Source organism: Martes martes (genome assembly GCF_963455335.1).
Source record: "Martes martes genome assembly, chromosome: 8".
NCBI lineage: Eukaryota > Metazoa > Chordata > Mammalia > Carnivora > Mustelidae > Martes > Martes martes.
In genome coordinates, this window is record NC_137895.1 from 118,480,001 (window position 1) to 118,503,703 (window position 23,703).

A 23,703-nucleotide genomic window follows, 5' to 3' on the forward strand; every position below is an offset into this window, starting at 1 on the left:
TGTGCAGGAAGGCACGGTCAGTGCTGGGAAGATCCCTGGGGATGGGATGCAGGCAGGGTGGGGCGGGAGGGACGGGCTGGAAAGGGCTTCCATTGCCATTAAAAATGGTATGGAGGGTCCTCAAAAAGTTAGAAATAGAACTACTCTATGATTCAGTAACTGCACTACTGGGTATTTGCCCCCCAAATAGGAAAACACTAATTTTAAGGGATCCATGCTCTCTGTCTACTGCAGCATTATTTACAATAGCTCAATCACGGAAACAGCCCCAGGGTTCAGCGATATGTGGGTGGATAAGGCAGATGTGGTATATATACAACAGAATATTACTCAGCCATGAAAGGAATGAAATCGTGCCATTTACAACACGGACGGAGCTAGAGGGTATAACGCTAAGTCAGAGAATTCAGTCAGAGAAAGACAAATACTACATGATTTCACTCATATGTGGAATTTAAGAAAAACAAATGCGCAAAGGAAAAAAAAAGAGACACAAACCAATTATAGAGAAGACACTGCCAGTCACCAGAAGGGAGGTGGGCGGGGGGAGGGGTGAGACAGGTGAAGAGGATGAAGGGCGGACTTATCACGATGACCACCGAGTGTTGTGTGGAAGCGCTGAATCCTGATACTGTACACCTGAAACTAAGACAACACTATGTTAACTGGAATTAACATCAAAAACTTAATAAAAAAAAAAAAAGGGAGGCCCTGGGCCCTGTAGGTGGAGGTTGGGCCAGCTCAGAGCTCTTTTCCCCACCTGCCCCTTTAGCATCCCACCTCCTGACCCTCTGCTCCTCAAACGTCAGCTCACATGGTGTACACCTGACTTAAGTCTGTGGCTTTGCCGGCCACAGCTACTCTAATCGCCCACGGTGTTTCTCTCTTCCAGAAACTTCCCCATCTTTCAAGACTCAAGTCATGTCATGAGCTTATCTTGAGTGTCTCTAGAACTCAAGGACTGTCCCACGTCTCAGCACTCCTGGGGCGTGTATCAATGCATCACTTTTCCAAAACATATGTTGCTTCCGTTGCTAACCCCTGGCCTGCGTCTTGCCTCCTCTCTCTGACCGGAGGCTCCGTAAGTTGGGGCCCAGGTCCTATATTCCTTTTGTCTTCTTCCCAGCACTAAGAAATATCCTCAGCATAGGAGCTCAGTGGTACCTGAGCACGAGAGAAGGCTCGACATGCAACCCCAAAACTATCAGAGGACCTTCTGTGAAAAGCTGGGTGTGGTTGTCAGGAAAGACATCCTTACAGAAATGTGGCTCAAATTCAAACTGAAGGGAACCAAGCAGCTGGGAAAGAGGCATTTATTTGGCCTAGGTTTTCAGTGAATAAAGGGAGACACTATCTCAGGATTCAGCAGTCATGCTGTTACTGGCAAACGCCATTTCCAAGCTTGCCGTGTTTTGTGGGAGGAAATGAGCCACAGGGAATACGAGAATGAATGAATTGTGCGCTAGAACATATGCTTCTCATTAGTGAGATCCTGATGCCGCGGGATGAGGGCGACCTCTCCACCTGAGGAGCCAGCACACGTTAAGAGATTCCTGGGCTCCGTGTGCGGGAACCGGTGCCGGGAAGCTTCGCTGGTGATCCTGGCCAGCAGAACAAACACGGCTCTGGAAAGGCTCTTCTGCTGAATAAGGGCTACATGAGCACAGCCCCTGGGACCAGGGTGCCAGGAGTGGGGGTCCCTCTCACCCAGGGTTCTCCTTCTCCTTGCTCTGAACTCGTCCTTCCGGCCTCTTTCCACCACTTCCCGAGGAGGGCCTGCTACACTCTCTCAGGTCCTCTTCACAGTCAAGGTAACAGCTGGGACATGCAGAGTGTCAAGGGCGGGGCACCTCGGGAAGGTGTGCAGGCAGGCCCCTGCGCTCCCTCATGCCCCATCCCACTGGCCGGGCCAGGCTGCCACCTTCCTCAGGCACAGCGACTGCCCTGAGGAGCTGGCCAGCTGTTATGGGGGTCTGTCGGGAGTGGGCTGGTGGCTCCGTGTGGCTCTGACCCAGGTCCACGGCAGGTCTGTTACTAGGGACTGAATGTGTGTGCAGGGTATATGAGTGACACCGAGGAAAGGAATTCTGCATTACCGAAATGTCTAGATCAGTAGTTTTCAAATAGTTTCCTAAAGCATTGGAACTCTCTCCCTCTAATGAAATCTTAAACAGAAATTCATACATAAAAAAGATGTAGGATGAGTTTCTCCACAGGAAGGTGACGAGCACACCCCTCCTCCCCATAAGCTGCCCACCACAGCGATGCCACAACATCTCCTCAACATGGTTTGGAAGCTCTTTTCTCTACAGCTTCAGTTTTATTTGCCAAAATGTAAAATAGAAGTTTTAACAAACATTCTAAACGGTGTCATTTACTTCTGCATTATAAAATTGAATATCGTTTTGATTTTTCAGGATAACTCAGGGCCATGATCACGATCAACCACAATGCTAGGTTCTAAACTACTGATGCCCTTAGATCTCTACTGAAGAATGGAAGTGTTTGCTCCTACATTTGCTATACCCTCCCATACGCTTGCTCCTTCCCTCTCTCCCCTGCTTCCTTCTCTCTATGCTGCTACCAGTATTCCTGTTACCAGCTCTGCTCCCTCATCCCCACCCCCCCCACCCCCCGCTGCAGTCGGCCATCAGAACTAGATGATCCACCTTCTTTTTTTTAAATTTAACTTTTTTAAAATTAATTTTTAAAATTTTTTATAAACATATAATGTATTTTTATCCCCAGGGGTACAGATCTGTGAATCGCCAGGTTTACACACTTCACAGCACTCACCATAGCACATACCCTCCCCAATGTCCATAACCCCACCCCCCTCTCCCCACCCCCCTCCCCTCAGTTTGTTTTGTGAGATTAAGAGTCTCTTATGGTTTGTCTCCCTCCCAATCCCATCTTGTTTCATTTATTCTTTTCCTACCCCCCAAACCCCCAACGTTGCATCTCCACTTCCTCATATCAGGGAGATCATATGATAGTTGTCTTTCTCCGATTGACTTATTTCGCTAAGCATGATACCCTCTAGTTCCATCCATGGATGAACCACCTTCTTAAGACTGTGTCTGAGCAACGTCCACAGGCAGTGTGAGGGACTGGGGAACAACACCAGTTATCCAGCAGTGGTGTTCCGAATCTAAGTTCAGTATTTCTTTCCTTCCACACTATACCCTCAGATTAGTTTTTGTCTGGATTATCATTTTCTAGAGTTAAACCTCACCCAGTAGAAAGACGGAGAGATATTTTCAAGAATACATACTTTGTTGAAAAGTCATCCTAGTCTTTTGAAAATGAATTAGTTATGTATTCAGCTGGCAAGGTTCGTTGTGCATAAATCCCCATGAGTTCTTAATTTGGAAGCTATGCTTAACCACAACGATTATTACACCCAATAATTGACAGGCAAGAGAAAGGCAAGATTTCCGCTCACCTGTAAGATCTGACGGGCTCTCTTAGCAATCACCAAGAGTGCTACCTTCTTGCTACGTGACCAAGCAGTCATGAAATCAGCCTTTATTTGCAAAATATAAAGCAAAGTGAGTTAAAAAATATAACAAATGGCTATCAAAATTCTAAAATACGAAAAAGGGCTCAAAACACATGTTGAACTCGAATATGCCCTGTAGGGTTCATATTTACCTTGCTTCTCTTGCCTGCCATATTTCCTTCTCCTCAAAGTCCCTTTTATAGGAACCACGCTAACTTATCTCTGCATTTGGTAACAGGCAGAGAAAACCCTGATATTGGGAGCACTACTGATTTTGAAAAGGAAACTCTAAGTGACAAGCGACACTTGAACTAATTGCAAGCCGAAGCTGACCCCTTGTGCATTAGGCAATGCACAGGGACACAAGCCACTGTTCCTGCAGTGAGACATGTCACCGACACGGGGCCGACGCCAGCCCAGCTGTATGAAGGGCCAGCTGACTGCATGGACGGCTTCCCCAATGTAAGACAATCCTGCAGGTGAGTTTCTAGCTATGTGAACTGTGTGCAGGCGGCAGGGGGCGCGGCAGATGACCTGAAGGGCCCGGGGAGCAATCCTGGAGCCACTTCAAACTGCTCTTGTCAGGTAAACAACACACGCCTCCTCAGGTAGGTACTGGTAGTTGGGTGTTCTCCCTCCTGCAGCTGACATATTCAAATTGATCTATTTCTCTTGAAAGAGACTGGGGTGAATGCCTTTAGGTCTAGGAGCTGGGACTCAGGAAGACAGTCCACAGCCACTCAGAAAACCCACCTCCAAGAAGTTCTGTTGGTCGAAGGGTGAGTACTGAACAGCCATGCTGTGAAACATGGCTGTTTCGACTCCTAAACCTGCACTTTTCACTGCAAGATATTTGGGGACATGTACAGTGAGAGGTGGGACACACCCATGCGTTGGGCAGGCGTGAACCTGTGGTAGGAACCCATGACGGTCTCGCCTCTCAGCTGCGGGCCACGGCCAGTAACCGTCTCCTCTTTCCAGCTCTGTGACCCTTGCTCAGTAACTAGCACGGTGTGGGCACTGGCTCTTTTTTTTTTTTTTTTTTTTAAAGAAGATTCTTTTTTCTTTTTTTTTTTTTTTTGACAGACAAAGATCACAAGTAGGCAGAGAGGCAGGCAGAGAGAGGAGGAAGCAGGCTCCTGCTGAGCAGAGAGCCCGATGTAGGGCTCGATCCCAGGACCCTGGGATCATGACCTGAGCTAAAGGCAGAGGCTTTAATCCACTGAGCCACCCAGGGGCCCCGGGCACTGGCTTTCCGAGAACTATCTTCTTTTCCTTCTTTCTTTCTTTATTTGTGGAGAACAATTTCTTAAGAAGTAGGCCCCTCTCCGATCCTAGCAAATGCTGCTGCAGCCGCTTTTCACGCTAGTCTTAATCACAGAGTCTCTCCTGATCCCCGAATATGCTGGATTTCTCCAGAATCTAGATAGGACTTACTTTTCAGGGCTTTCATTTGCAATCTCAAGGGCTATAACCTCTTCTCTCCTTTTCTACCAGCCTTGACTACAGAAGTATCAAGGTCAAGGTCTAGTTTACTGCATGTTCTGTGCCAGGATCCCTTCCTAAAGTCAGAATATATGACTCCATCAGCCCTAAGTCACACGTTTCAGTATAGCAGAAGTGGTGACAATTGCTACTTGGATGATATTGTGGCACAGCCTTCTTGTTTCTCCCCAAATTCAACTTCGTGCCTTTGAGTAGCTGTGCTTCCTTCTTTAGAATTTTTCTTCCAGGAGATCTTTGAGGGGGGAGGCATTTCTTGTTAATTACATAGCAAAGTATTTACATCGTGTCAATTATCCAACCATTCTTGCTGAAAGCAATCAAACTGAAGAGTAAAAAGTTTTGTACAGATGGTTGGAGTCTTAGGGCTTCAGGCAACCACATTTCAGAACTGATTTAAATAAGAATAAAATTAAGGGCAACTCACTACAACCAACGACCTTCCGTTTAAGTATAAGATCAGAGATACGCTGAATTATTAGAAATTAAAACAAGAAATGAAGCTGTATTCAGCTACACCATGTTCCCTGGGTATTTTTAGGGTAATTTTTGAGAAGTACCTTCTTAAAAATAACTTTAAGCTAAGCAAGTGACTCTTCTTTTTTCCTTGAAACTTTAGCTGAGCTATCAGAAGCCTTAGTGAACCAAGGTTTAGAAAAGAGTAATGGGAAACCATTAAGATTCTGGCAAAGTTATAGAAAGTGTATGCTTTAAATAGGTAGCCAAAAGCATTAGGATACATAATAGCATTAATAAAATTTAATGAGCGAATTTTGGATTTATAATAGGTATATATAAATTTCTAGAAAGTAGCTATTTCTTTCTTGATATTCTGTATCAGAGTACAGGCTAATTACACCCATATGGAGGGAAATTTTGTTCATTACCCACTAAATCTGATATCCATCTTGCAATTATATGTCAGAAGAGGCTGGGTGGAGGGAGCGGACCAGGCCTGTGGGAGGCACAGCCACTGCTCCCCAGCATTAGAAAACTCACTCCCAATGAAGGAGAGCATAACAGAGAAATTTACAAACACCTGTACAAATGCAGTAAGATGCCTCAAACCAATGCTTGCTGAAGAGCCTGTTACAACAGAGAGCTTGTTAAAAGGCAGGTTCTGACTCGGTGGATCTGAGGTTCTAACAGGCTCACTAGCTGTGGACCATACTTGGAAGCAGCAAAGCTCTAAATTATTGGCACTCTTGTGGGCATGGCGATTCTTCCGGAAAACTGTGATGCCATTTCCCACAGTGCTGCCGTGGTGCACCAACTGGACAGCCAGTGCTTGATGCGACTTCAGAAATATTTTCTACAATATTTAAAAAAAATAATCCAGTCACTCGTCAGAGGACCAGCCAGGAGCCGGCAAATTCAAATGCCTACAGATGTGGTTGTGAAGGGGCAGTGATGCCCGAGGACCTGGCTGTTGCCTCCGGATGGGGCCACATCGATCCCAACCTTAAGCCCTTTGCATTGACTGTTTTCTGCCCAGAATGTTCTGCCCCCAAGATATTCCCATTAGGCTCCTAGGTATCTACGGGACCTCAGCCTAATGTCACTTCTCCAAAGGCTCTGACTAACCAATCATTCTCTCTGACATCACTCTACCTCACAGTCTTACAGTACTTAGGTTCTATGAAGCAAGCTGGCTCGCTGTCTGTCGCCTTCATTTAGAGAAAGCTTCACAATTACAGGGACCTTCCCAGCTTTGTTTTGTCATTGCCTTAACCCCAGAACAAGCAGGGCACAAAGAAGCTCTTCAACAAATATTTGCTGTACTGTTCAATTTTCAGAAAAGAGAAGCCAAGAAAAGAATTCCATGGGAAATCTTTCATTTTTAAATGTTGGCAGTAAATTAAAACACCTCAAACAAACAACTGCCCCCAAACCACCTGCATGGGCCAAATCGAACACCCCTGGGAATGGGCTGTTCTGCATTCCCAGATGCGGCGCATCGTTCTATTAAGCCGCATCAAGTCTTGGCATGGAAGTGGAATGCACAAGAATCCCGTATACTAGGAAGGAAGGATCTGGAGTCTGGAGGAAATCATGTTTTTCGTCTCTCCTGCACTCCCTGGGATGCTGTGCTTGTGCTGAATTTTGGCTTCTTTCTGATTAAGCAAGATGGTAGCTTCCCACCCCCAGGGCTGCTCTGAGAATAGTGAGGAGAAATGTTGGTTTATAGTAATATAAACTGCTTTGCTAATGGATAAGCTCAGCCAAGAATGAGTAGGGGAAGAAAAAAAACCAACCTTTCTCCAAATGATCCTATTTTTCTTCCCCATCAACGTAGGCACATTTCGAACCGCCCATTTGAAATCCCTGGGCAGCCATGTACAGCTGCGTCTATGGGTCATACTTCTGAGCAAGCAAGGGTCCTCTTGCAGATCTGCAGACCCCTTGAATGGAGTGCATCCTCTGTAGGCTGCGTTTGCTGTGCGTGTGTGTGTCTGGTTTATGCATGCATACGCGTATCAACACACATAATTTTAAAGGAGTGACTCTGGGTAAGGGGCAAAAAGAATCAACATAGAACATCATCTCTCTTTGGTTATGTGCCAGGTGCTTCATGGACCTTGTCTCTCTCTAGTCCTTCCACAACCTTGAAAGGTCGGTATTCTCTCTCTCATTTCCAAGGCTACCAACACTAGCCTCAGAGAAGGGAGTGATTTGCCCAAGGACAGGCTCACCCCTAACGTTTGCAGAACTCAAGACAAGAGTAGAAATGGATGTCCATTACAACATATCTAAGTATTTAAAAGTTACAAAGCAGGTGATTGTGTTGTTAAATAAAAGTGTCCTACCCTCTTGAACATAACTTTATAGAATCCGCAGTCTAGGACTGGATATAGAACTCTTCAGTGCTTTTAGTTACGTGCTAGAACAAACGGCATGAGGAGAGTTGGTCTGAGACCTCTACCCCTTCTCAACTCACCCCCTGCCTCTTGCACATGTGGATCCTTACTCCATGTCCGGGCTCATGACCCAGCCAGCGGGCACTCCTTGGCCACCCTTCTGGGACATGTTTATGTGTATATGGGTGGAGAGGTCTGCCTTTCGGGAGAAGGACCTGGGGTACGGCACCTGGAAACCAGCTTAGGACTGGGTGGGCAGGGAACCCTGAAGTCTGGGTACCAGAAGGGTATTCTAGATTCTAGGTGACCATATCCCTTTAGGTCAGTGGATGCCTTAGGCCATGGGGAGAGGACACAGCTGGATGAGGGTCAGAGTGAGGTCCTCTAACGTGGAGGGTTAGAGCAGCTACCCTTCTTGCTCAGGCTAAGGCTGTTACTGCCCAAGGGGCAGAGGCACTAAGAGGCAGAATTTTATTCCGAAAGATAAAATGGGGGTGCTTGGGTAGCATAGTCATTTAAGCTACTGATTTTTGGTGTTGGCTCAGGTCGTGATCTCAGGGTCATAGGGACTGAGCTCTGAGTTGGGCTCTGCGCTCAGTGCAGTGTCTGGGTTTCTCTCTCTCTCTCTCTCTCTCTCTGTGTCCCTCCCACTTGTGCTCTCTCTAATAAATAAATAAATACATCTTATAAATAAAAGTTTATATACATATATCTTATAAATACATAAGTACATCTTATAAATAAAAGTTTAATACATCTTATAAATAAATAAAAGTTCAAAAGATAAAATGACCTATGTAAAGGGCTTTCTCAGCAGTACATATATTTCCAAGATTAAATCTGGAGTGTTGATGAAGCTTTGCCTAAAATAGACATCAGGCCAGGACTATCTTTCCTTCCAATGATTTCTAGACCTGATTAACGTACAAAATTAATTTAGAAGGGAAACAAAATTCTTATGCAATGTGTTCAAATTATTTAAAAAGTCATTATGTGTTAAAAATATCCCAATATAAAAGAGTGCAGCTTATACAAAAGTCTGAAATCAAAGCAAGTTTAAAAAAGAAACAAACAGGCTATAAAATTTCAAATTAAATTAAAATAAAAAACAGCAATGTAACGTAGTACCTGATGACTCTAGGGCACTTGTCACTTGTATAAACATGACCGAGACATAGGGTGAAGCTTCTTTTGTTTGTTTTTTCAAGATTGTATTTATTTATTTATTTGACAGACAGAGATCACAAGTAAGTGGAGAGGGAGGCAGAGAGGGGGGGAAGCAGGCTCCCCACTGAGCAGAGAGCCCGATGCGGGGCTCGATCCCAGGACCCTGGGATCATCATCTGAGCCGAAGACAGAGGCTTTAACCCACTGAACCCACTTCACCCACAGGTGCCCCTGGGTGAAGCTTTTGAACTCAGTGTGCTATGACTCCATTCTCCTACCACCTTTTTCTAGCTGAACTTGCCAATAAATTCTCCTCTTTCCACAGGCTTTGATCTTACATTCCCTTAATATGGCGGGGTCCCTGATGAATGGCAGCTACCCAGTTCAGTTCTCTCTCTGCGATTCTGTTTTGTCCGCTGGTCGGCTCCTAAGTGTATATCCAGGCATTGACAGTATCCGATGGCTTTAAATTCAGTATCGCATCCTGATGATGCAGAATGTTCCTCATATTAAGTTTTACAAGATTAATATCAGAACCCAAACCTCAGATTTTAAAACCCTTGCGGATAATTACCATACACCAAAGAATCTCTCTGGGCCAAAAGGTTCCAGTTTGAAAAACCTGGCATCTTACTCAGGAAAGCCAAGACCTTGGGATCTTCGTCCCACCTGAGTCCTCCTCTCTGGGGTCCTCACCTGGGAGGTCAGAAGAGTAACACGGGTTGCTGTAAAGGTCAAGGGTACGGAGCTGTAAGAAGGAAGATCAGGGCGGGGCTGAAGTTTGGACACCGGGCAGCCAGCCAGGCTAACACTTGTTTGGCACAGCAGGGGACTTACGTGTCTGCTTTGCTCAAGTCAAAACCTATTCTGAACTGTAAGAGTTATCTGGAAATAGGGAAACAGCACTGACAGTCAAAACATGGACCAGCTCATACAAATATGAAACAAAGATACGTACCAGCCAGTCAGACTGGATACCTGGGGCCTCCCAGCCACACGGCAGCCCTGGCTGAGAGTGGATATTCAATTTAAAGGCATTAGGACTTTCCTGTACCTGTCCTTTCTTATATCATGCTTCACCCTTACTGTAGAAGCTGAACATGAACTCCATAATAGCAGTGATGACTGTAATAACGACGGCTAACATGCCCAGAGCTCTCTACCGAGTACAAGGCACTGTTCCCAACTTATGGCCCAGGGGTGTTAAGGCGCTTGCTCGACATCACACAACTACCCACCCATTGGTTATGAGGAGGAGCCAGCGTCCCAGCCCAAGCTGCCTCAACTGCTGGCTTCACGCTGCCCATACTCTATACACTTCTGCTAAACACGGTGCGAATTCTATCACAAATACCTTTCCCTGTAATTATCCATTTCAACGGAGAGAACTGAAAATAGAAGACATTTTAAAATCATTTGGTTTTAAAGTAAATTATGGCAGCTTCAACCTCCCTATTTTTCACCCAGGCTGACGTCAGAACGAGCAATGGTGGACACAGTGCTTCAAACGCAGGCCGAGGGGCAGTGGCAATGCAAGAGGGCTTGGAGGCTTCCAGGTGACCGGGAGGCCGGCGGGAGGATACAAATTTGCCACAGAAAATCCACAACGTGAATATTCTGTAAGTGGCAAGTAAGAGTTGATCATAAGACACATTTCCTTTCGGGGGAACACACCGATCTGTATACACTCCAAGGCCACGACGTGGGCACAGTCATTTGTAAAGCTTGCCAGTAACGGTTTCAGGGAAACTCAAGCACAGAAGTTCTAGTTCTGTGTAAAGTGACAACTGGGAAGATGAAGTCTGTAAGAAGAAGGTTTCAGAACAAAAATGGCCCTGAACCACAACTACAATGTAGCCCATGTGATGGCATTTATTATTCTCTGCAAAGTCTCATTTCAGGGCTGGGGGGGCAGTGGTGGCTATAAACACAAAAGGCTTAACAATTCCTAGGAATGGATTGATATCACAAGAATGGTTTTTTTAGTTGCTAGGCAACTACTGAAAAACAAAGGTCCTTGTTCTGAGATCACTGTGCCTCCGTTCTCCCCACCGGCAGCACACGGGCTCCTCGGCCTAAGTGTTCTCCCCTCGGACAACGGGGGCCGCGCGTCACAGTGGTGATGCTCACGGTCTGTCGTGGCGAAAAGATGCCCATCTATGTCTCGAAACCACACCAGTTTGTTGGCCCTGTGGCAGGTGAGATTTCCGGTCAGCGAGAGTTCCGCCGGATTACCACCATGTACCCAAATGACATCCTGTCCCTCCCTCCAGTGTTTCTTTCTGTCCTTTCCATCATTTCAGTCGGCTTTCTTTGCAGGTAAATTACCTTGGTTTCTCCGACATATCCAACAGAAGCCGGGATTCACTTTTGCAGGCAATTTTAACATCTGGGCAAGTGGAGACTCCTTTCCTGAGAGTTATTTATTTGTTTCTAAGAAACAGCCTTCTCTGGGAGAAGACTTACTTCTTACCATCTTTCTTAATGATCTACTGACATCACACTTAAGATTAGGTAAGTCTGCTTCCTTCTTTGTAGTACTCTTACCTATGGAGTCTGTTCTTTTTAATTTAATTTTATTTATTTATTTGTCAGAGAAATAGCACACAAGTGGGGGAGCGGCAGGCAGAGGGAGAAGCAGGCTTCCCGCTGAGCAAGGAGCCCGATGTGGGACTCGATCCCAGGACCCTGGGATCATGACCTGAGCCGAAGAGAGACACTTAACTGACTGAGCCACCCAGGTGTCCCCAGAGTCTGTTCTTTTTGAAAAAATAAACAATGGCATGTATGGTTCTCAAATTAATATCACGCAAGTAAATATGCACTTAATTGCTAGGAACATGAACTCCTTTTGTTCTAACTTTTCCCAGCCCGTATAATATAGTTCATCCTTGTAATTCAATCTCTACATCTCAGTATTCAGTATGTCACCTTTCCTCCTGACATGGGGCTCAGGATAGAGACAGAAGAAGATAAGGCAGTGATATTAGGTTCATTTTTTTTGCCAGTTCCAAACATAATTTGGTGCTATAAGAACTCCCATCCCTACCTCCCCCCACCAAAAAATACAATGAAATGGAAAAAACATCCAGATCTATGTTTTAAATCAAGCTCCACCTCGGAGGGCAGGCTGTCTGTAACTTACCTAAATGGTCTAATTCAGAGAGCCCGGGATCAGCAGTCACGTTCACCGTCTGAAGCGGAGACCAAGCCCCTCCAGGCCAGCTCTGAAAGGGGATCCTGACTGCCTGCTACATATGCACCATACAGGCATGCTAAGAGGTGGTTCACTAACTGCCATTTCTATAGCAACCCACACACACTCTGCAGGCTGTGTTTTGGGAAGGCAGTTAAAACTGGATTCTACAATGTAGCTCCACTTAGAAGATGCTTTTATTTCTGTCATCTCGTTAGTATGAGAGTATTCAAATCCAGTAACCCAACTGATCATTAAACGGCAGAAACTCATCACATCCAGAAACCGAAAGGTTGATTTCTTGGCCAATGTCACTCGGTCACTTTCAATCTGAACCACTGACCTGGTTTGCATGTTCAGAAGTGACCCTTCCTCAGGGCATCAAGTCAGATCACAGTCTAACAACCGGGAACATCGGACAGCCATCTGCTGTCCCAGTTCTAGGCAAGAGAGCAAATGCCTGTAAAAGCAAGCTGACAGAATGCTCTTGGACGGCCCAGAAAGCCTCAGCTACGATGCATTCAGCAGGACCAGTGAAACTTCACGTGCCAGAGCCAGACAGGAAAACCACTTCCTCCAAAGGACACACTGCACCCCCGCACGTGACTGACGAGGATGTGTGCATGTCCACGACACCCTCCCCCCTCCCCACCCATGACACAGACACTGGCATTGTTCTAGTTAGCAAAAGAGCACCATTAGAAGATCATAAGCTCTGGGGCGCCTGGGTGGCTCAGTGGGTTAAAGCCTCTGCCTTCGGCTCGGGTCATGATCCCACGGTCTTGGGATCGAGCCCCACGTCGGGCTCTCTGCTCGGCGGGGAGCCTGCTTCCCTTCCTCTCTCTCTGCCTGCCTCTCTGCCTACCTGTGATTTCTGTCTGTCAAATAAATAAATAAAATATTAAAAAAAAAAAAAAAAAAAAAAAAAAAAAAAAAAAAAAGAAGATCATAAGCTCAAGAAATCCGCTAACTACTCACAAGAAAAACTTGTGCTCACTATACCAAGTCCCCCCCCTTGCAGCATCAAGTGGCATTTGAACACGACGGCTTCAGTGCTGCATGTAAATACAGCAAAGGTCTGAATTCTAGTATATGCAAGCCGCACTTCTTAAAAAAAAGCTTTTTTTGGAAAGGGCATGTAACAATGAGCCAATTCAAACTGCTGTAACATACTAAACAAAATCCAACTTTACTTATGTTCTCAGAGTGCTGATCTATTAGGTCATCCTCCGACGAACATGTGGGTTGAAGGGTGGAGATGCTAATTTGTATAATGGAAAACTTCTCGCTTATTCCAAAAGAAAGAAAAAAGACAACTGTAGCCACTAAAAAAAAAGCAGAAGACAAGAGTGATAAATGGCGGCATCAAATATGGACTCCACTCTAACGGTGTCTGAAAGGGAGCCCCTCTAGGTCCCTCTCTTACGAGTACACTTTGGCTATCTGGCAGTCATGGACTGTGGTATTCGAGTTAGCGTTAACATGTGGATTTATTTTTCTTTTTTCTTTTTTCTTTTTTTTTTTTGCGGATTTATTTTTCAAATAAAAGTCCCATGGGAGTAAAAGCGATTTCATCTTTCTTTAGAGAGTTTGAAGTCTTGCCCTATAACAAAGCTGTTATCACTGAGCATCAATCCTCACTCCTGGCACAATGCTGCAGGGCTACCCGGATGGCAAGAAGTACGGACTGTGGCTGCACCAGGCACCCCCATTTCGGGCCTACAGACCATGAGCTAGAATCTACATTTTTTTTTCTAAAGATTTTATTTATTTGTCAGAGAGAAAGAGTGCACAAGCAGGGGGAACAGCAGGCAGAGGCAGCAGGGAGCCTGATGTAGGGCTCGATCCCAGGACCCTGAGATCATGACCTGAGCCGAAGACAGATGCTGAACCAACTGAGCCACCCAGGTGGCCCTAGAATCTACATTCTAATACTAGAACGGTAAGAGCTTCCACGTTGCAGACCTTTTAGATCAAGGATCCCATTTTTCTGTATGAAGTCAGTACGTATTATCAGTTTGTGGGGACATCCACTCTCTGTCTCATCCACTCAACTCCATCGGCGTAATGAGACAGCACTCATGCAGACCATCCACAAATGGGTACGGTTATGTTCCAGCATCTTAGTCCCTTTAGGTTGCTATACAAAAAAATAACGTGGGGCACCCGGGTGGCTCAGTGGGTTAAAGCCTCTGCCTTCGGCTCAGGTCATGATCTCAGGGTCCTGGGATCGAGCCCCGCATCAGGCTCCCTTCTCAGCACAGAGCCTGCTTCCCCCTCTCTCTGCCCGCCTGTCTGCCTACTTGTGATCTCTATCTGTCAAATAAATAAATAAAATCTTAAAAAAAAAACCCAAAACATACTTGATCGCTGATGAATTACAGATATGAATTGCTCACGGTTCTGGAGGCTGGGAAGTCCAAGATCAAGGCGCAGTCAGAATCAGTGTCTCATGAAATCCCCCTTCCTAGTTCACAGATGGCCTCTCCTTGCTGCGTCCTACATGGTAGATGGGGTGACAGAGCTCCCTGGGGTCTCTTTCACAAGGGCGCTAATCTCATTCCTGAGGGCCCCACCTTCGTTACTTCCAAAGGCCACACCTCCAAACACATGGGGGTTACGGTTTCAATGGAGGAACTTTGGGGAGGAGGATACAAACATTCAGTCCAAAACGTCCAATAAAATTTTACTTAGGGATGCTTGCATTTGAATTTCATATAACTTTCACGTGCCATGAGATACTCTTCTTTTGATTGTTTCTTCAGTCATTTAAAAATGCAAACACCATTCTTAGCTTTGCTGTAGTTTGCCGACCTTGATTTAGGTGAACGATTCTTAATGGAGTCACAGATTACTGTATCTGGCTGTTAAATAGTTTGGAACTACAATATTTTGATTTACCTTAAAAGCACATAATTTAAAGTATTAAAATGGTTTGAAGTGATTATTGTGTGTGAATTAGCCATAAACAGCTACTAATTAGTAAGTAGTATTTTATGCCTAAGATGGGTTCCTACTTTTTTCCTGATCTGATAATACTGTCTTGGAACTTTTTATTTAACTAAGATAACTTAATTTCTACTTGAATAATGATATTACTGATTAAGTATAACAAAATAAGAACCTTAATAATAAAAAAAAACAGTAAACAAAACAAAACAAAACCCCCAACTTATGAAACATGTAGGCTTCTACTGAGTTTAGGAGGTGAAAGAACATATGGTCTCTTTGAAATGTTCATCACTCTTAAAGTTTTCCGAAAGCATATTTTAATTCATTTGATTATTTCTTACTGCCTATGCAAACGTTGACTTCTCTGGGGACACATATAAGCTGTTATAGCCGGGAGTTTGCAGTTAAATTTCTCGCAGTAGATGCTAGCTTAAAAAGACCACTTAAGTGAAAATAAACCATGTATACAATGAAGGTTCCCGACAGCAAAAGGCTTGATGCAGTGGGGATTATTTCCAGAGAAAAGGCAGAGAATCAGGTAACTTATATTTCAGAGACTTCCTAAAAATGTACACTTCTTTGTTTTCATGCACTTCTGTATTGTGTTAATTTCCAATTGTTTCTGTAATAAATGACCATGCGCTTAAGGGCTTAAAACAACCCAACTAGGAGCGCCTGGGTGGCTCAGTGGGTTAAAGCCTCTGCCTTCGGCTCAGATCATGATCTCAGGGTCCTGGGATCGAGCCCGCATCGCATCGGGCTCTCTGCTCAGCAGGGAGCCTGCTTCCCTTCCTCTCTCTCTGCCTGCCTCTCTGCCTACTTGTGATCTCTGTCTGTCAAATAAATAAATAAAATCTTTAAAAAAAAAACAAAAAACAAAAAAAAACCACAACCCAACTGTATTCTCTTGTAGTTCTGGAAGTGAAAGGTCTGAAGTCAGTTCCCCTAAGTCCAAGTCAAGGTGTCTGCAGGCTTGGATCCTTCTGGAGGAAGGAGGCTCCCAGGGGAAAATCTGTTGCATTGCCTTTTTCAACTTCTCATTGCTGCCTGTGTTCCTTGGCCTGTGACCTCTTCCTCCATAGTCAAAGGACATCACTCGAGTTTTTGCTTCCAACACTCTGTCGCCATCTCCTCCGGTTCTGACTCCTCCTGTCTCCCTCACAAGGACCGCCATGATCACAGTACGTGCAACTCTCTGTTCGTATGTATATGATTGTCTTCTGTGTAGACAGTCCTCTTAAGTACAAATGTTATTTCATAATACATTCAACTGCCCTGATAACTAAGAAAATGCAAGGCCCTAACCATATGTATTTCTAGTATCACTGTAATACATACAATTTAAGTGAGAAGGGCTACATGACTGTTTAGGGGTTGGGAAAAGGGATTTGAAAAGAGAGATCCCGCCCACATAATGTGACAAGCAATGGGGACCCCTTAGCGCAGCCTGGGAAGGGGAAGAGCACACAGTTTGGTGCTGTAGCAATGCAGGTGTGCAGAAGACAGTGGCTTGAAATGAGGCAGAGTGATAGGCAGGGGCCGGCTCTGAAGGCATCTATCTGTGTGCCCAAGAAGCGTGGACTGGCTCACTATGAGTAGCTCGGGGATAATCTCATGTGGGAAAGTGGTCTGTGCTTTGGAAAAATAACCTACATAGCAATACAGACGACCTAGTGGAGGGAAGAGAAATGGAAGGCGCTCCAACAGCTACAGGAATTGGCCAGAAAAGGGGGGAAAGAGTCTGAACAGAGGCAGAAATAACATGGAGAGGATGGAGAGAGGGAAAGCTTGAGAAATGCTGATCTGACAGCAACACAGGACCAGATGTGGCTGCAGGAATAAAGTGGGGACAACTCTCTGGTTTCTACTCTGATGGTCTGGTAGGCGATATCCTTAACCAAGAGAGGGAACATGAAGAGGTTTAGATGGAGTGAGAGTTCACTAATAAGCCTTAATTTTAGGCATCTTGGACTTGACTTTCCCATGGCACATCCATAAACGGATGTCTACTGGAAGGTCAGATACGCAGAGCAGAAACCAGGACCTGGGTGCATGGGGAGCCATGGGAGTGAGGGAAGAGGTGAGATGACCCAGCAACTGATATAAGGTAAAGTAGCAGCTGGGCAGAGGGCAGAGGCCAGCAGCCAGCAGACGAGGAGGACCCAGGGGGAAACTGAGTCAGAGTCAACAGAGGAGGGCACTTCAGAAGGAAGGAAGCCCTTCAAACGCTGCAGAGACATCAAAGCGGATGAGGAGGTCACCTGCCTTCAGGGTTGTGCAGCTGCTTGGTGAGTTCCGGGACCCTGTTTCCCAAGAGTTGGTAGCAGGAACAGGATCACAGTGGGCTGAGAAATGGAAGCAGCACATGGAGAACAATCCTTCAAGAGATCTGGGTTAAGAGGTTTAGAGGGCACAGTCCGTGAGAGCTTTCTACAGGACGGGGAGACTTCTGTTTACTTTATAAACTCTTACAATGTCCTTGCTCTGTGCTAGGTGCTCTACTAAGCCTCTTACAACCATTAATTCATTTTCTCCTTGGAGTGGTTAATTTTTTGTGTCAACTTGGCTAGGCCAAGGTCCCCAGATATTTGGTCAAGCACATATCAATGTTGCTGTGAAGGTATTTTTAAAATGAGATTAACAATATTAAATCAGTAGGCTAAGTAAAGTAGATTACTCTTCATAATGTGGGTGGGCCTCATCTAGTCAGTTGAAGGCATTAAGAAAAAGATTGACCTCCCCCAAGGAATAGAGAATTCTGCCAGCAGACTACCTTTGGGCTCAAACTGCAGCACTGGCTCCTCTCTGGGTCTCCAGTCTGCCGGTTAACCCTGCGGATTATGGATTTGCCAGCTTCCACAAATGTATAAGCCAATTCCTTAATATAAATCTGTTTCCTCCTTTACTTACCCACCTACCCACCATACACACACACACACACACACACACACACTATTGGTTATTTCTCCGGAGAACTTTGTCTAGTACACTCACTTTAACAACATTAGGTATTGTTATTATCATCACCATTTCACAGTTGAGGAAACCGGCACAGAGAGGTTAAGTAACTTGCTTGGGGCCACACAGCCAGTGGGTACCCGAGTCGGAGTTCCAATCCAGTGTGCCCCCAGACCGCTTGCTCTTAACCACATGCCATGCTGCTACTCCAGAGCACTGGCCTGGGCACGTTTGCGGCCAACTGGGAGGTTGAAGGGAGAGAAGCAGAATATACAAAGAAATAAGAGCCTCGACGAACACATGTCTTATATGAATGAGAAAACAGGCATGGGGATTTGCCCAAGGTGGGACTTACAGCTTTACAAGAGCAGACCCAGCTTTTCAGGATACAAAATGCAAGCTGTCTCCCTTCTCCTTCCTACTTTCTCCTGTGTGCTTCTGAGATTCTCCCAGTCAGGCCCCTCTCAATTTGTTGGCTTCTGGGAGGTGCTGAGCTCCTTATGTCCCAACTAAGTCATGGAGAACACATGTCAGTGGTAGCCTATTTCAGTGCAGCCTATGTTAATGCAATGGCACCGTCCATCCATCAACGTCAAGTTTAGTACATCTTTAGTAAAATCAGTGAATTCCACACAATTATGGCTCCTGTTAGTAATTACTTGGAAAGCAAAACAAACTAAAACAAACAAAACCAAACCAAACCCCACCAAACCCCAGACACCCAACAGGCATTTCTTTTCAAATATAAATTCCCAGAACTATAATTTGACTACTCATGGAATTAGGTATCTTTGAAAATACATTGGACATCAAACATCTCCCAATAATCTTTATGCAAAATCTAATGCTTTAAAATCCTGGACGAGGGCATCTGAAAACTGATATTTTCAAGCTTGACTTTCAAGGGATGGAATACCCAAGGGGTGTAAGAATGAAGACGGTATGGAAATCCAAGCACACAGACATGTGAGCCCATATTGTTGTGATGAGCATCAACTATAAAACGTCCTACAGAACAGTCTGGAAAGATGTATTAAAAGCTTTAGAATTTCATACATTTTTAATCCAGCAGCATCACTTCCTCTAAAATTTTATCCTAAGGAAACAATCACGGCCATGCCTAAAGATTTAGCTACAAAGATATTTATCCCAGCCCTGGTAAGAACAGTAATGTTTTCTCTAGTTATAGGGCACAGGGCCACCAGATTACGACACATTGACATAATGAAATACTAAGCAATCATCAATTCTGATGTTGTAGATTCACAGCGGATGTATGTAAAGATGTTTATGATATGCTGCTGATTTTTTAAAGGCAAGTTACAGAACAGTGTGCAGCATGTAATCCCATTCCTGTTAAAAATATATTTTGTGGAAGGCAGTCTTTCTAATAGGGCCCCAGGGATCCCCACCTGCTGGCGTTCACACACATGTACAGTCCAGCCCACCCTGTACCCACGTCGGGCTGTGTGACCAACAGCATCTGGAAAGAAGTGACGGTGTGCCCCTTTGACATTAGGCTGTAAAAGACTGGGTGACTTCCATTTTGTCCACTTGTCCTTCTGTGTTTTTTTTTTTACTTTTTTTCCCTTGGGTCATTTTCCCCGGTGAACGCAAGCTGCCATGGTGTGAGCAGCCCTGTGGATGGACCCCCAGGGCAAGGAACGGAAGCTTCCAACCAACACACCCAGGCTGGTGAGGAGCCGAGGCCTGCAACAGCCCCGCGGGATCGCAAGCACGTCACCGGCCCCCGCCAGACCCCGAGATGAACACAGCCCTGGCTGGCGGCCCAGCTACAAGCTTGCTAGCGGCCCTGACCCAGAAACCACCCTCCCAGCTAGGCTGTGCCTGGACCCCTGACCCTCTAGAAACGTGAGCTAAGAGATGCTCAGTGTTCAAAGCTGCTGAGTCTTGGGGCAATCTGTCATCCAGCAACAGAAACCTATGACATATGTGCACGGTGGAACGACTGGGAGGCTGTAATGCAAAATCCGATGAGTGGTTTTCCTCCAGGTAGGGGAATTACAGCTCATTTTAGTTTCTCTTTTGGGACATTGTTGGCAATGTTTTTCCATTTTCATTAACTTAAAAACCACATGACCAAGAGAGATGATAGAACTTTCACAGGATAAAAGGTTAAAGATTAGCGGAGCTGATTTTAGCTCTAATAACCTTTAAAGACTCAAGTAAGTTAGCTTAAATGTACCACAAAAACAAAAGCAAGAGAACCCTCCAGAGAGTGCACCTGCATGGCCCAGTGGCGTGAGTTTCACCAGCCAGAAACCGCACAGTGCATTCAGTACCTGCAAGGAAAGGAGACTTGGACGGGCTTCTTAAAAAAGAAATCCATCAGTCATGCAGTCACCTGCTAGCCAATCACGGAGTCTTGCTTACCCAGCTTCTGGTCAAACCGCCACGCCGCCACGTAGGCATTGTGCCTCAGACTGCTCTGTGTGGCCAGGGGCACGGTGACATAAATGGGGCCATCCACCAGCACTGGCGTTCCATCGCCGCTGAGCAAGTGGACGCTGACGGCCGTGACTGGGGTCAGGTCATACCTGGTGCCGTTTCCTGCAAGCAAGAGGGATTCTCCATCACATGCACAGAAGGGACCTACGTGGGGCTCAGGCCACCGTCTGCACCCACCATTCACAAAGTACGGTGCCTCCTACACGCCAGGGACTGTAGTAAGCACTTTGCATTTCTAAAATCCTCACTGCACCTTTGTAAGGCTGGCAAAATCCACATTTTACACGTAAAAGCAACAGGCTCACGGAGGGCAGTCGTCATAGGAGCTGGCCCCAGGGGCATGGGGGTCTGTCTGGGATCCAAGCTCAGGTCTGCCGACTCCAATTACACTTTGGTGCTTTGCTTTCAAAAAGGGGCCTCAAAAGGAAAAGACTCATCCATAAAGTGAGAGGACGGGATGTGCAGAAATCCCTGACATCAACTCCTAGACAGTTACCCCCATGCATGTATTAATTATTTGGCAGAGCCCCATTGTGAAAAAAATGTGAAAATGTTTTACATTAGAGACTGCTTAAAAAAAAGGGGGGGATTTTTTTTTTTCCCAAGGAGTGCTTCTACTAAAAGTAAACTACTGAAAACTTGGACTTGAAATATTTATGAGTTATTTTAGTTGTCATTGTTATTTTGATCTGTTTAAAAGGAATTTAATATCCCAATTATTCTACATTAAAGGCCTTTTACCCGAGCCGATGCTTTAATGGCTGCCTACTTTATAGATAAATCAGGGAATGCTTATGACAGTGATATTATATTTATATACTTAAGTAATCCATTTCAGGACAATTTTTCTCCAGTGAAATACAATATCACACAAAATGTTTTCTGTTGTAATTTTAAATCTTGAGTACAATGACAAAAGCATGGTGATAAAAAAAATGTAAGCTCCATCAGAACATAATCTATAGTATTTCTTATTAAGGTACTTAGATACTTACCAACTCATCAACTCCCTGAGCTAATGCAAACCTCCACTAAGGACTAGATGTAAACATTTAAAGTGAATCTAAGTGAATTTTAGGGTTCAACACAAGTTATAGCTAAACCCTTCATAGAGCAATGTATATATGGGTCATGACAGTGCTACTTTTCACAATTTATGCCCATCTCTGTCCTTGAAGGAAAAGGCATGATGATGGGAATTTCATCAAAAGGTCCATGCTGGAATAAGGTCCAAGTTCTGAAATCTTGCAGTCTGGCCATTTCACTTTAGGGTAAAGAAAATCCAAACCCAGGATTTACCAGATTTCTGGTCAAAGCATCTTCTGGATGGAGACCTAAACGTGCCAACTGCCCCAAGAAGACACAGGAGTAAAAAGCCAGGTCTACCATGTACCTCTCTAGGTTCTGTTAGACTCTCTGAATGAGACAGAACTGAAAACCAAGGGAAATTCAGGAACTCACTAGACTTGGTATAAACAACTTGGACATATGTTCTCAACTGGGGAGTGCTGCGGCTGCCAGCAGGCCCGAGGCAGGAGGTCCGCAGAGGGAAGCAGCAGGTAGGCTAGGAAAACCTTCCAGACTCATCACCCATCCTTGCCTCCCACTTAGTTCCGCCACTTCATGCCCACTCAGGAATTCTCCCTTCCTTTTTTCTTTTGCACACCTCATCCAGGAAGCCGGGTTTCCAGTACCCGATGCCCCCCTCTAGCTGCACACGTGGCCTCAGGCAAGTTACTTTGCTCCTTAGGGATTTGTTTTTCTTATCTGCATTATCTGGACTAGATGCTTTCCTATGAGCCTATGGAAAGAAAACAGACTCAGCTATAAACATTCAGAAGTACAGCATTGCAGAAAAGGGCATCTTAGTTAAAGCATTAGGTTCATGTGATTTAAGATTCTTTTAAAAGCTCTCCATTAGAAGACACTGTAGGCAGCGATACCCGCTTTCTTGAGGCTTCTTTTCTCTTTCTCAATGCCCTGCTGTATGTCCACTCCTACTCTATGCCTTCCCAAACACTCTCTCTTTACCCTCCCACTCTCTTTATTCTGGAAGGGCTCAACTGTTTCCCTTCCAGGCCTTGTTCTAAGACTGTGACAAAGCACTGAGGTCTGTATATAATAAGGTCTTTCCTCCTTGTTTCCTCCTGATGTTACCAGGCTCCTGTCATGACCGAATAAAGACAGTAATCAGGCAAAGCCAGCAGGGTGAGGGGCAGCACCACTGGACCAAGCTTAGGAGGCCTCCGACCCACCCCTTGTAATATGAGGGGTTTTGTTCAGAGAGCATCTAGGGTTCTGTCTGGCTTTGACTTCTGTTACCAGCTTTGCTGGTTGTTAGTCGTTTTACCAACTCCTCTCTGTCTTCCTGGAGTTACTAGCAGGAGTCATTCCTTGAAAACCCTTGGGAATGTCAGAGGGCAGTGGTGTGCCTTCTTAGCAACCAGAGTGGGGAGTGTGATGCAGGGAAAGTGTAGTGTCTCTGACCCGTGTGGGGGATGAGGTAGCCCCGAGTGACACCAGGAAACTGTGGAGCAGGTGGACGCAGAGGAATGAATGAGAAAGTGGGCCAAACCTCCATCTGGCTGAGTTGTTCTATTTACAACTCTGGTAACTCCCACTGACTGGACACAACCAAGAACACTCCGAGGAAACCAGCCTTCAGAGCCCTTTCCAGTCCCATTCGCGTCCTCCATTCACCATTCCCAGACGCCAGTTACGACCCGCCATTTCATAGGTATGTGTGGGCCGGGCCAGGCCAGGCCATGAGCAAGTGTGGGGGGTGCGGGGAAGAGAGGCTCTGTGCCACGTGAAACCAGAGACAGTCACCTAGCTGACGAGATGTCAGGGTGCTAAGCAAAGCCCACGCTCCTATCGCCCTCACGGGTGTGAACCAACACGCCCAGGGGTGGCCACCTTTCCTGGCAGCGCTCAAGGAGGGTCTGATTCCTCTTTCCACAACAGCTGTCAGTTATTTCAATGGAAAAGAAGTTGCATGTACCCTTCTGAAGACCTTCCTTCTTTCCTCTGAAATAACAGTGATTTTAAAATAAAGCAAACCCCACTAAAATCAATAGTTCTATGTCTTTGTGTTCTTC

At 45.5% G+C, this 23,703-nt stretch overlaps 1 protein-coding gene across 1 annotated transcript in view; it reads right to left on the reverse strand.

Moving 5' to 3' along the window:
* FAM171A1 (family with sequence similarity 171 member A1) overlaps positions 1-23,703 on the reverse strand; it is a 129,605-nt gene that overhangs the window by 9,729 nt on the left and 96,173 nt on the right. The window contains exon 5 of the mRNA XM_080811907.1: positions 20,531-20,707. Coding sequence (XP_080668033.1) covers positions 20,531-20,707 — 177 coding nt within the window. The remainder of the gene's footprint in view (positions 1-20,530; positions 20,708-23,703) is intronic.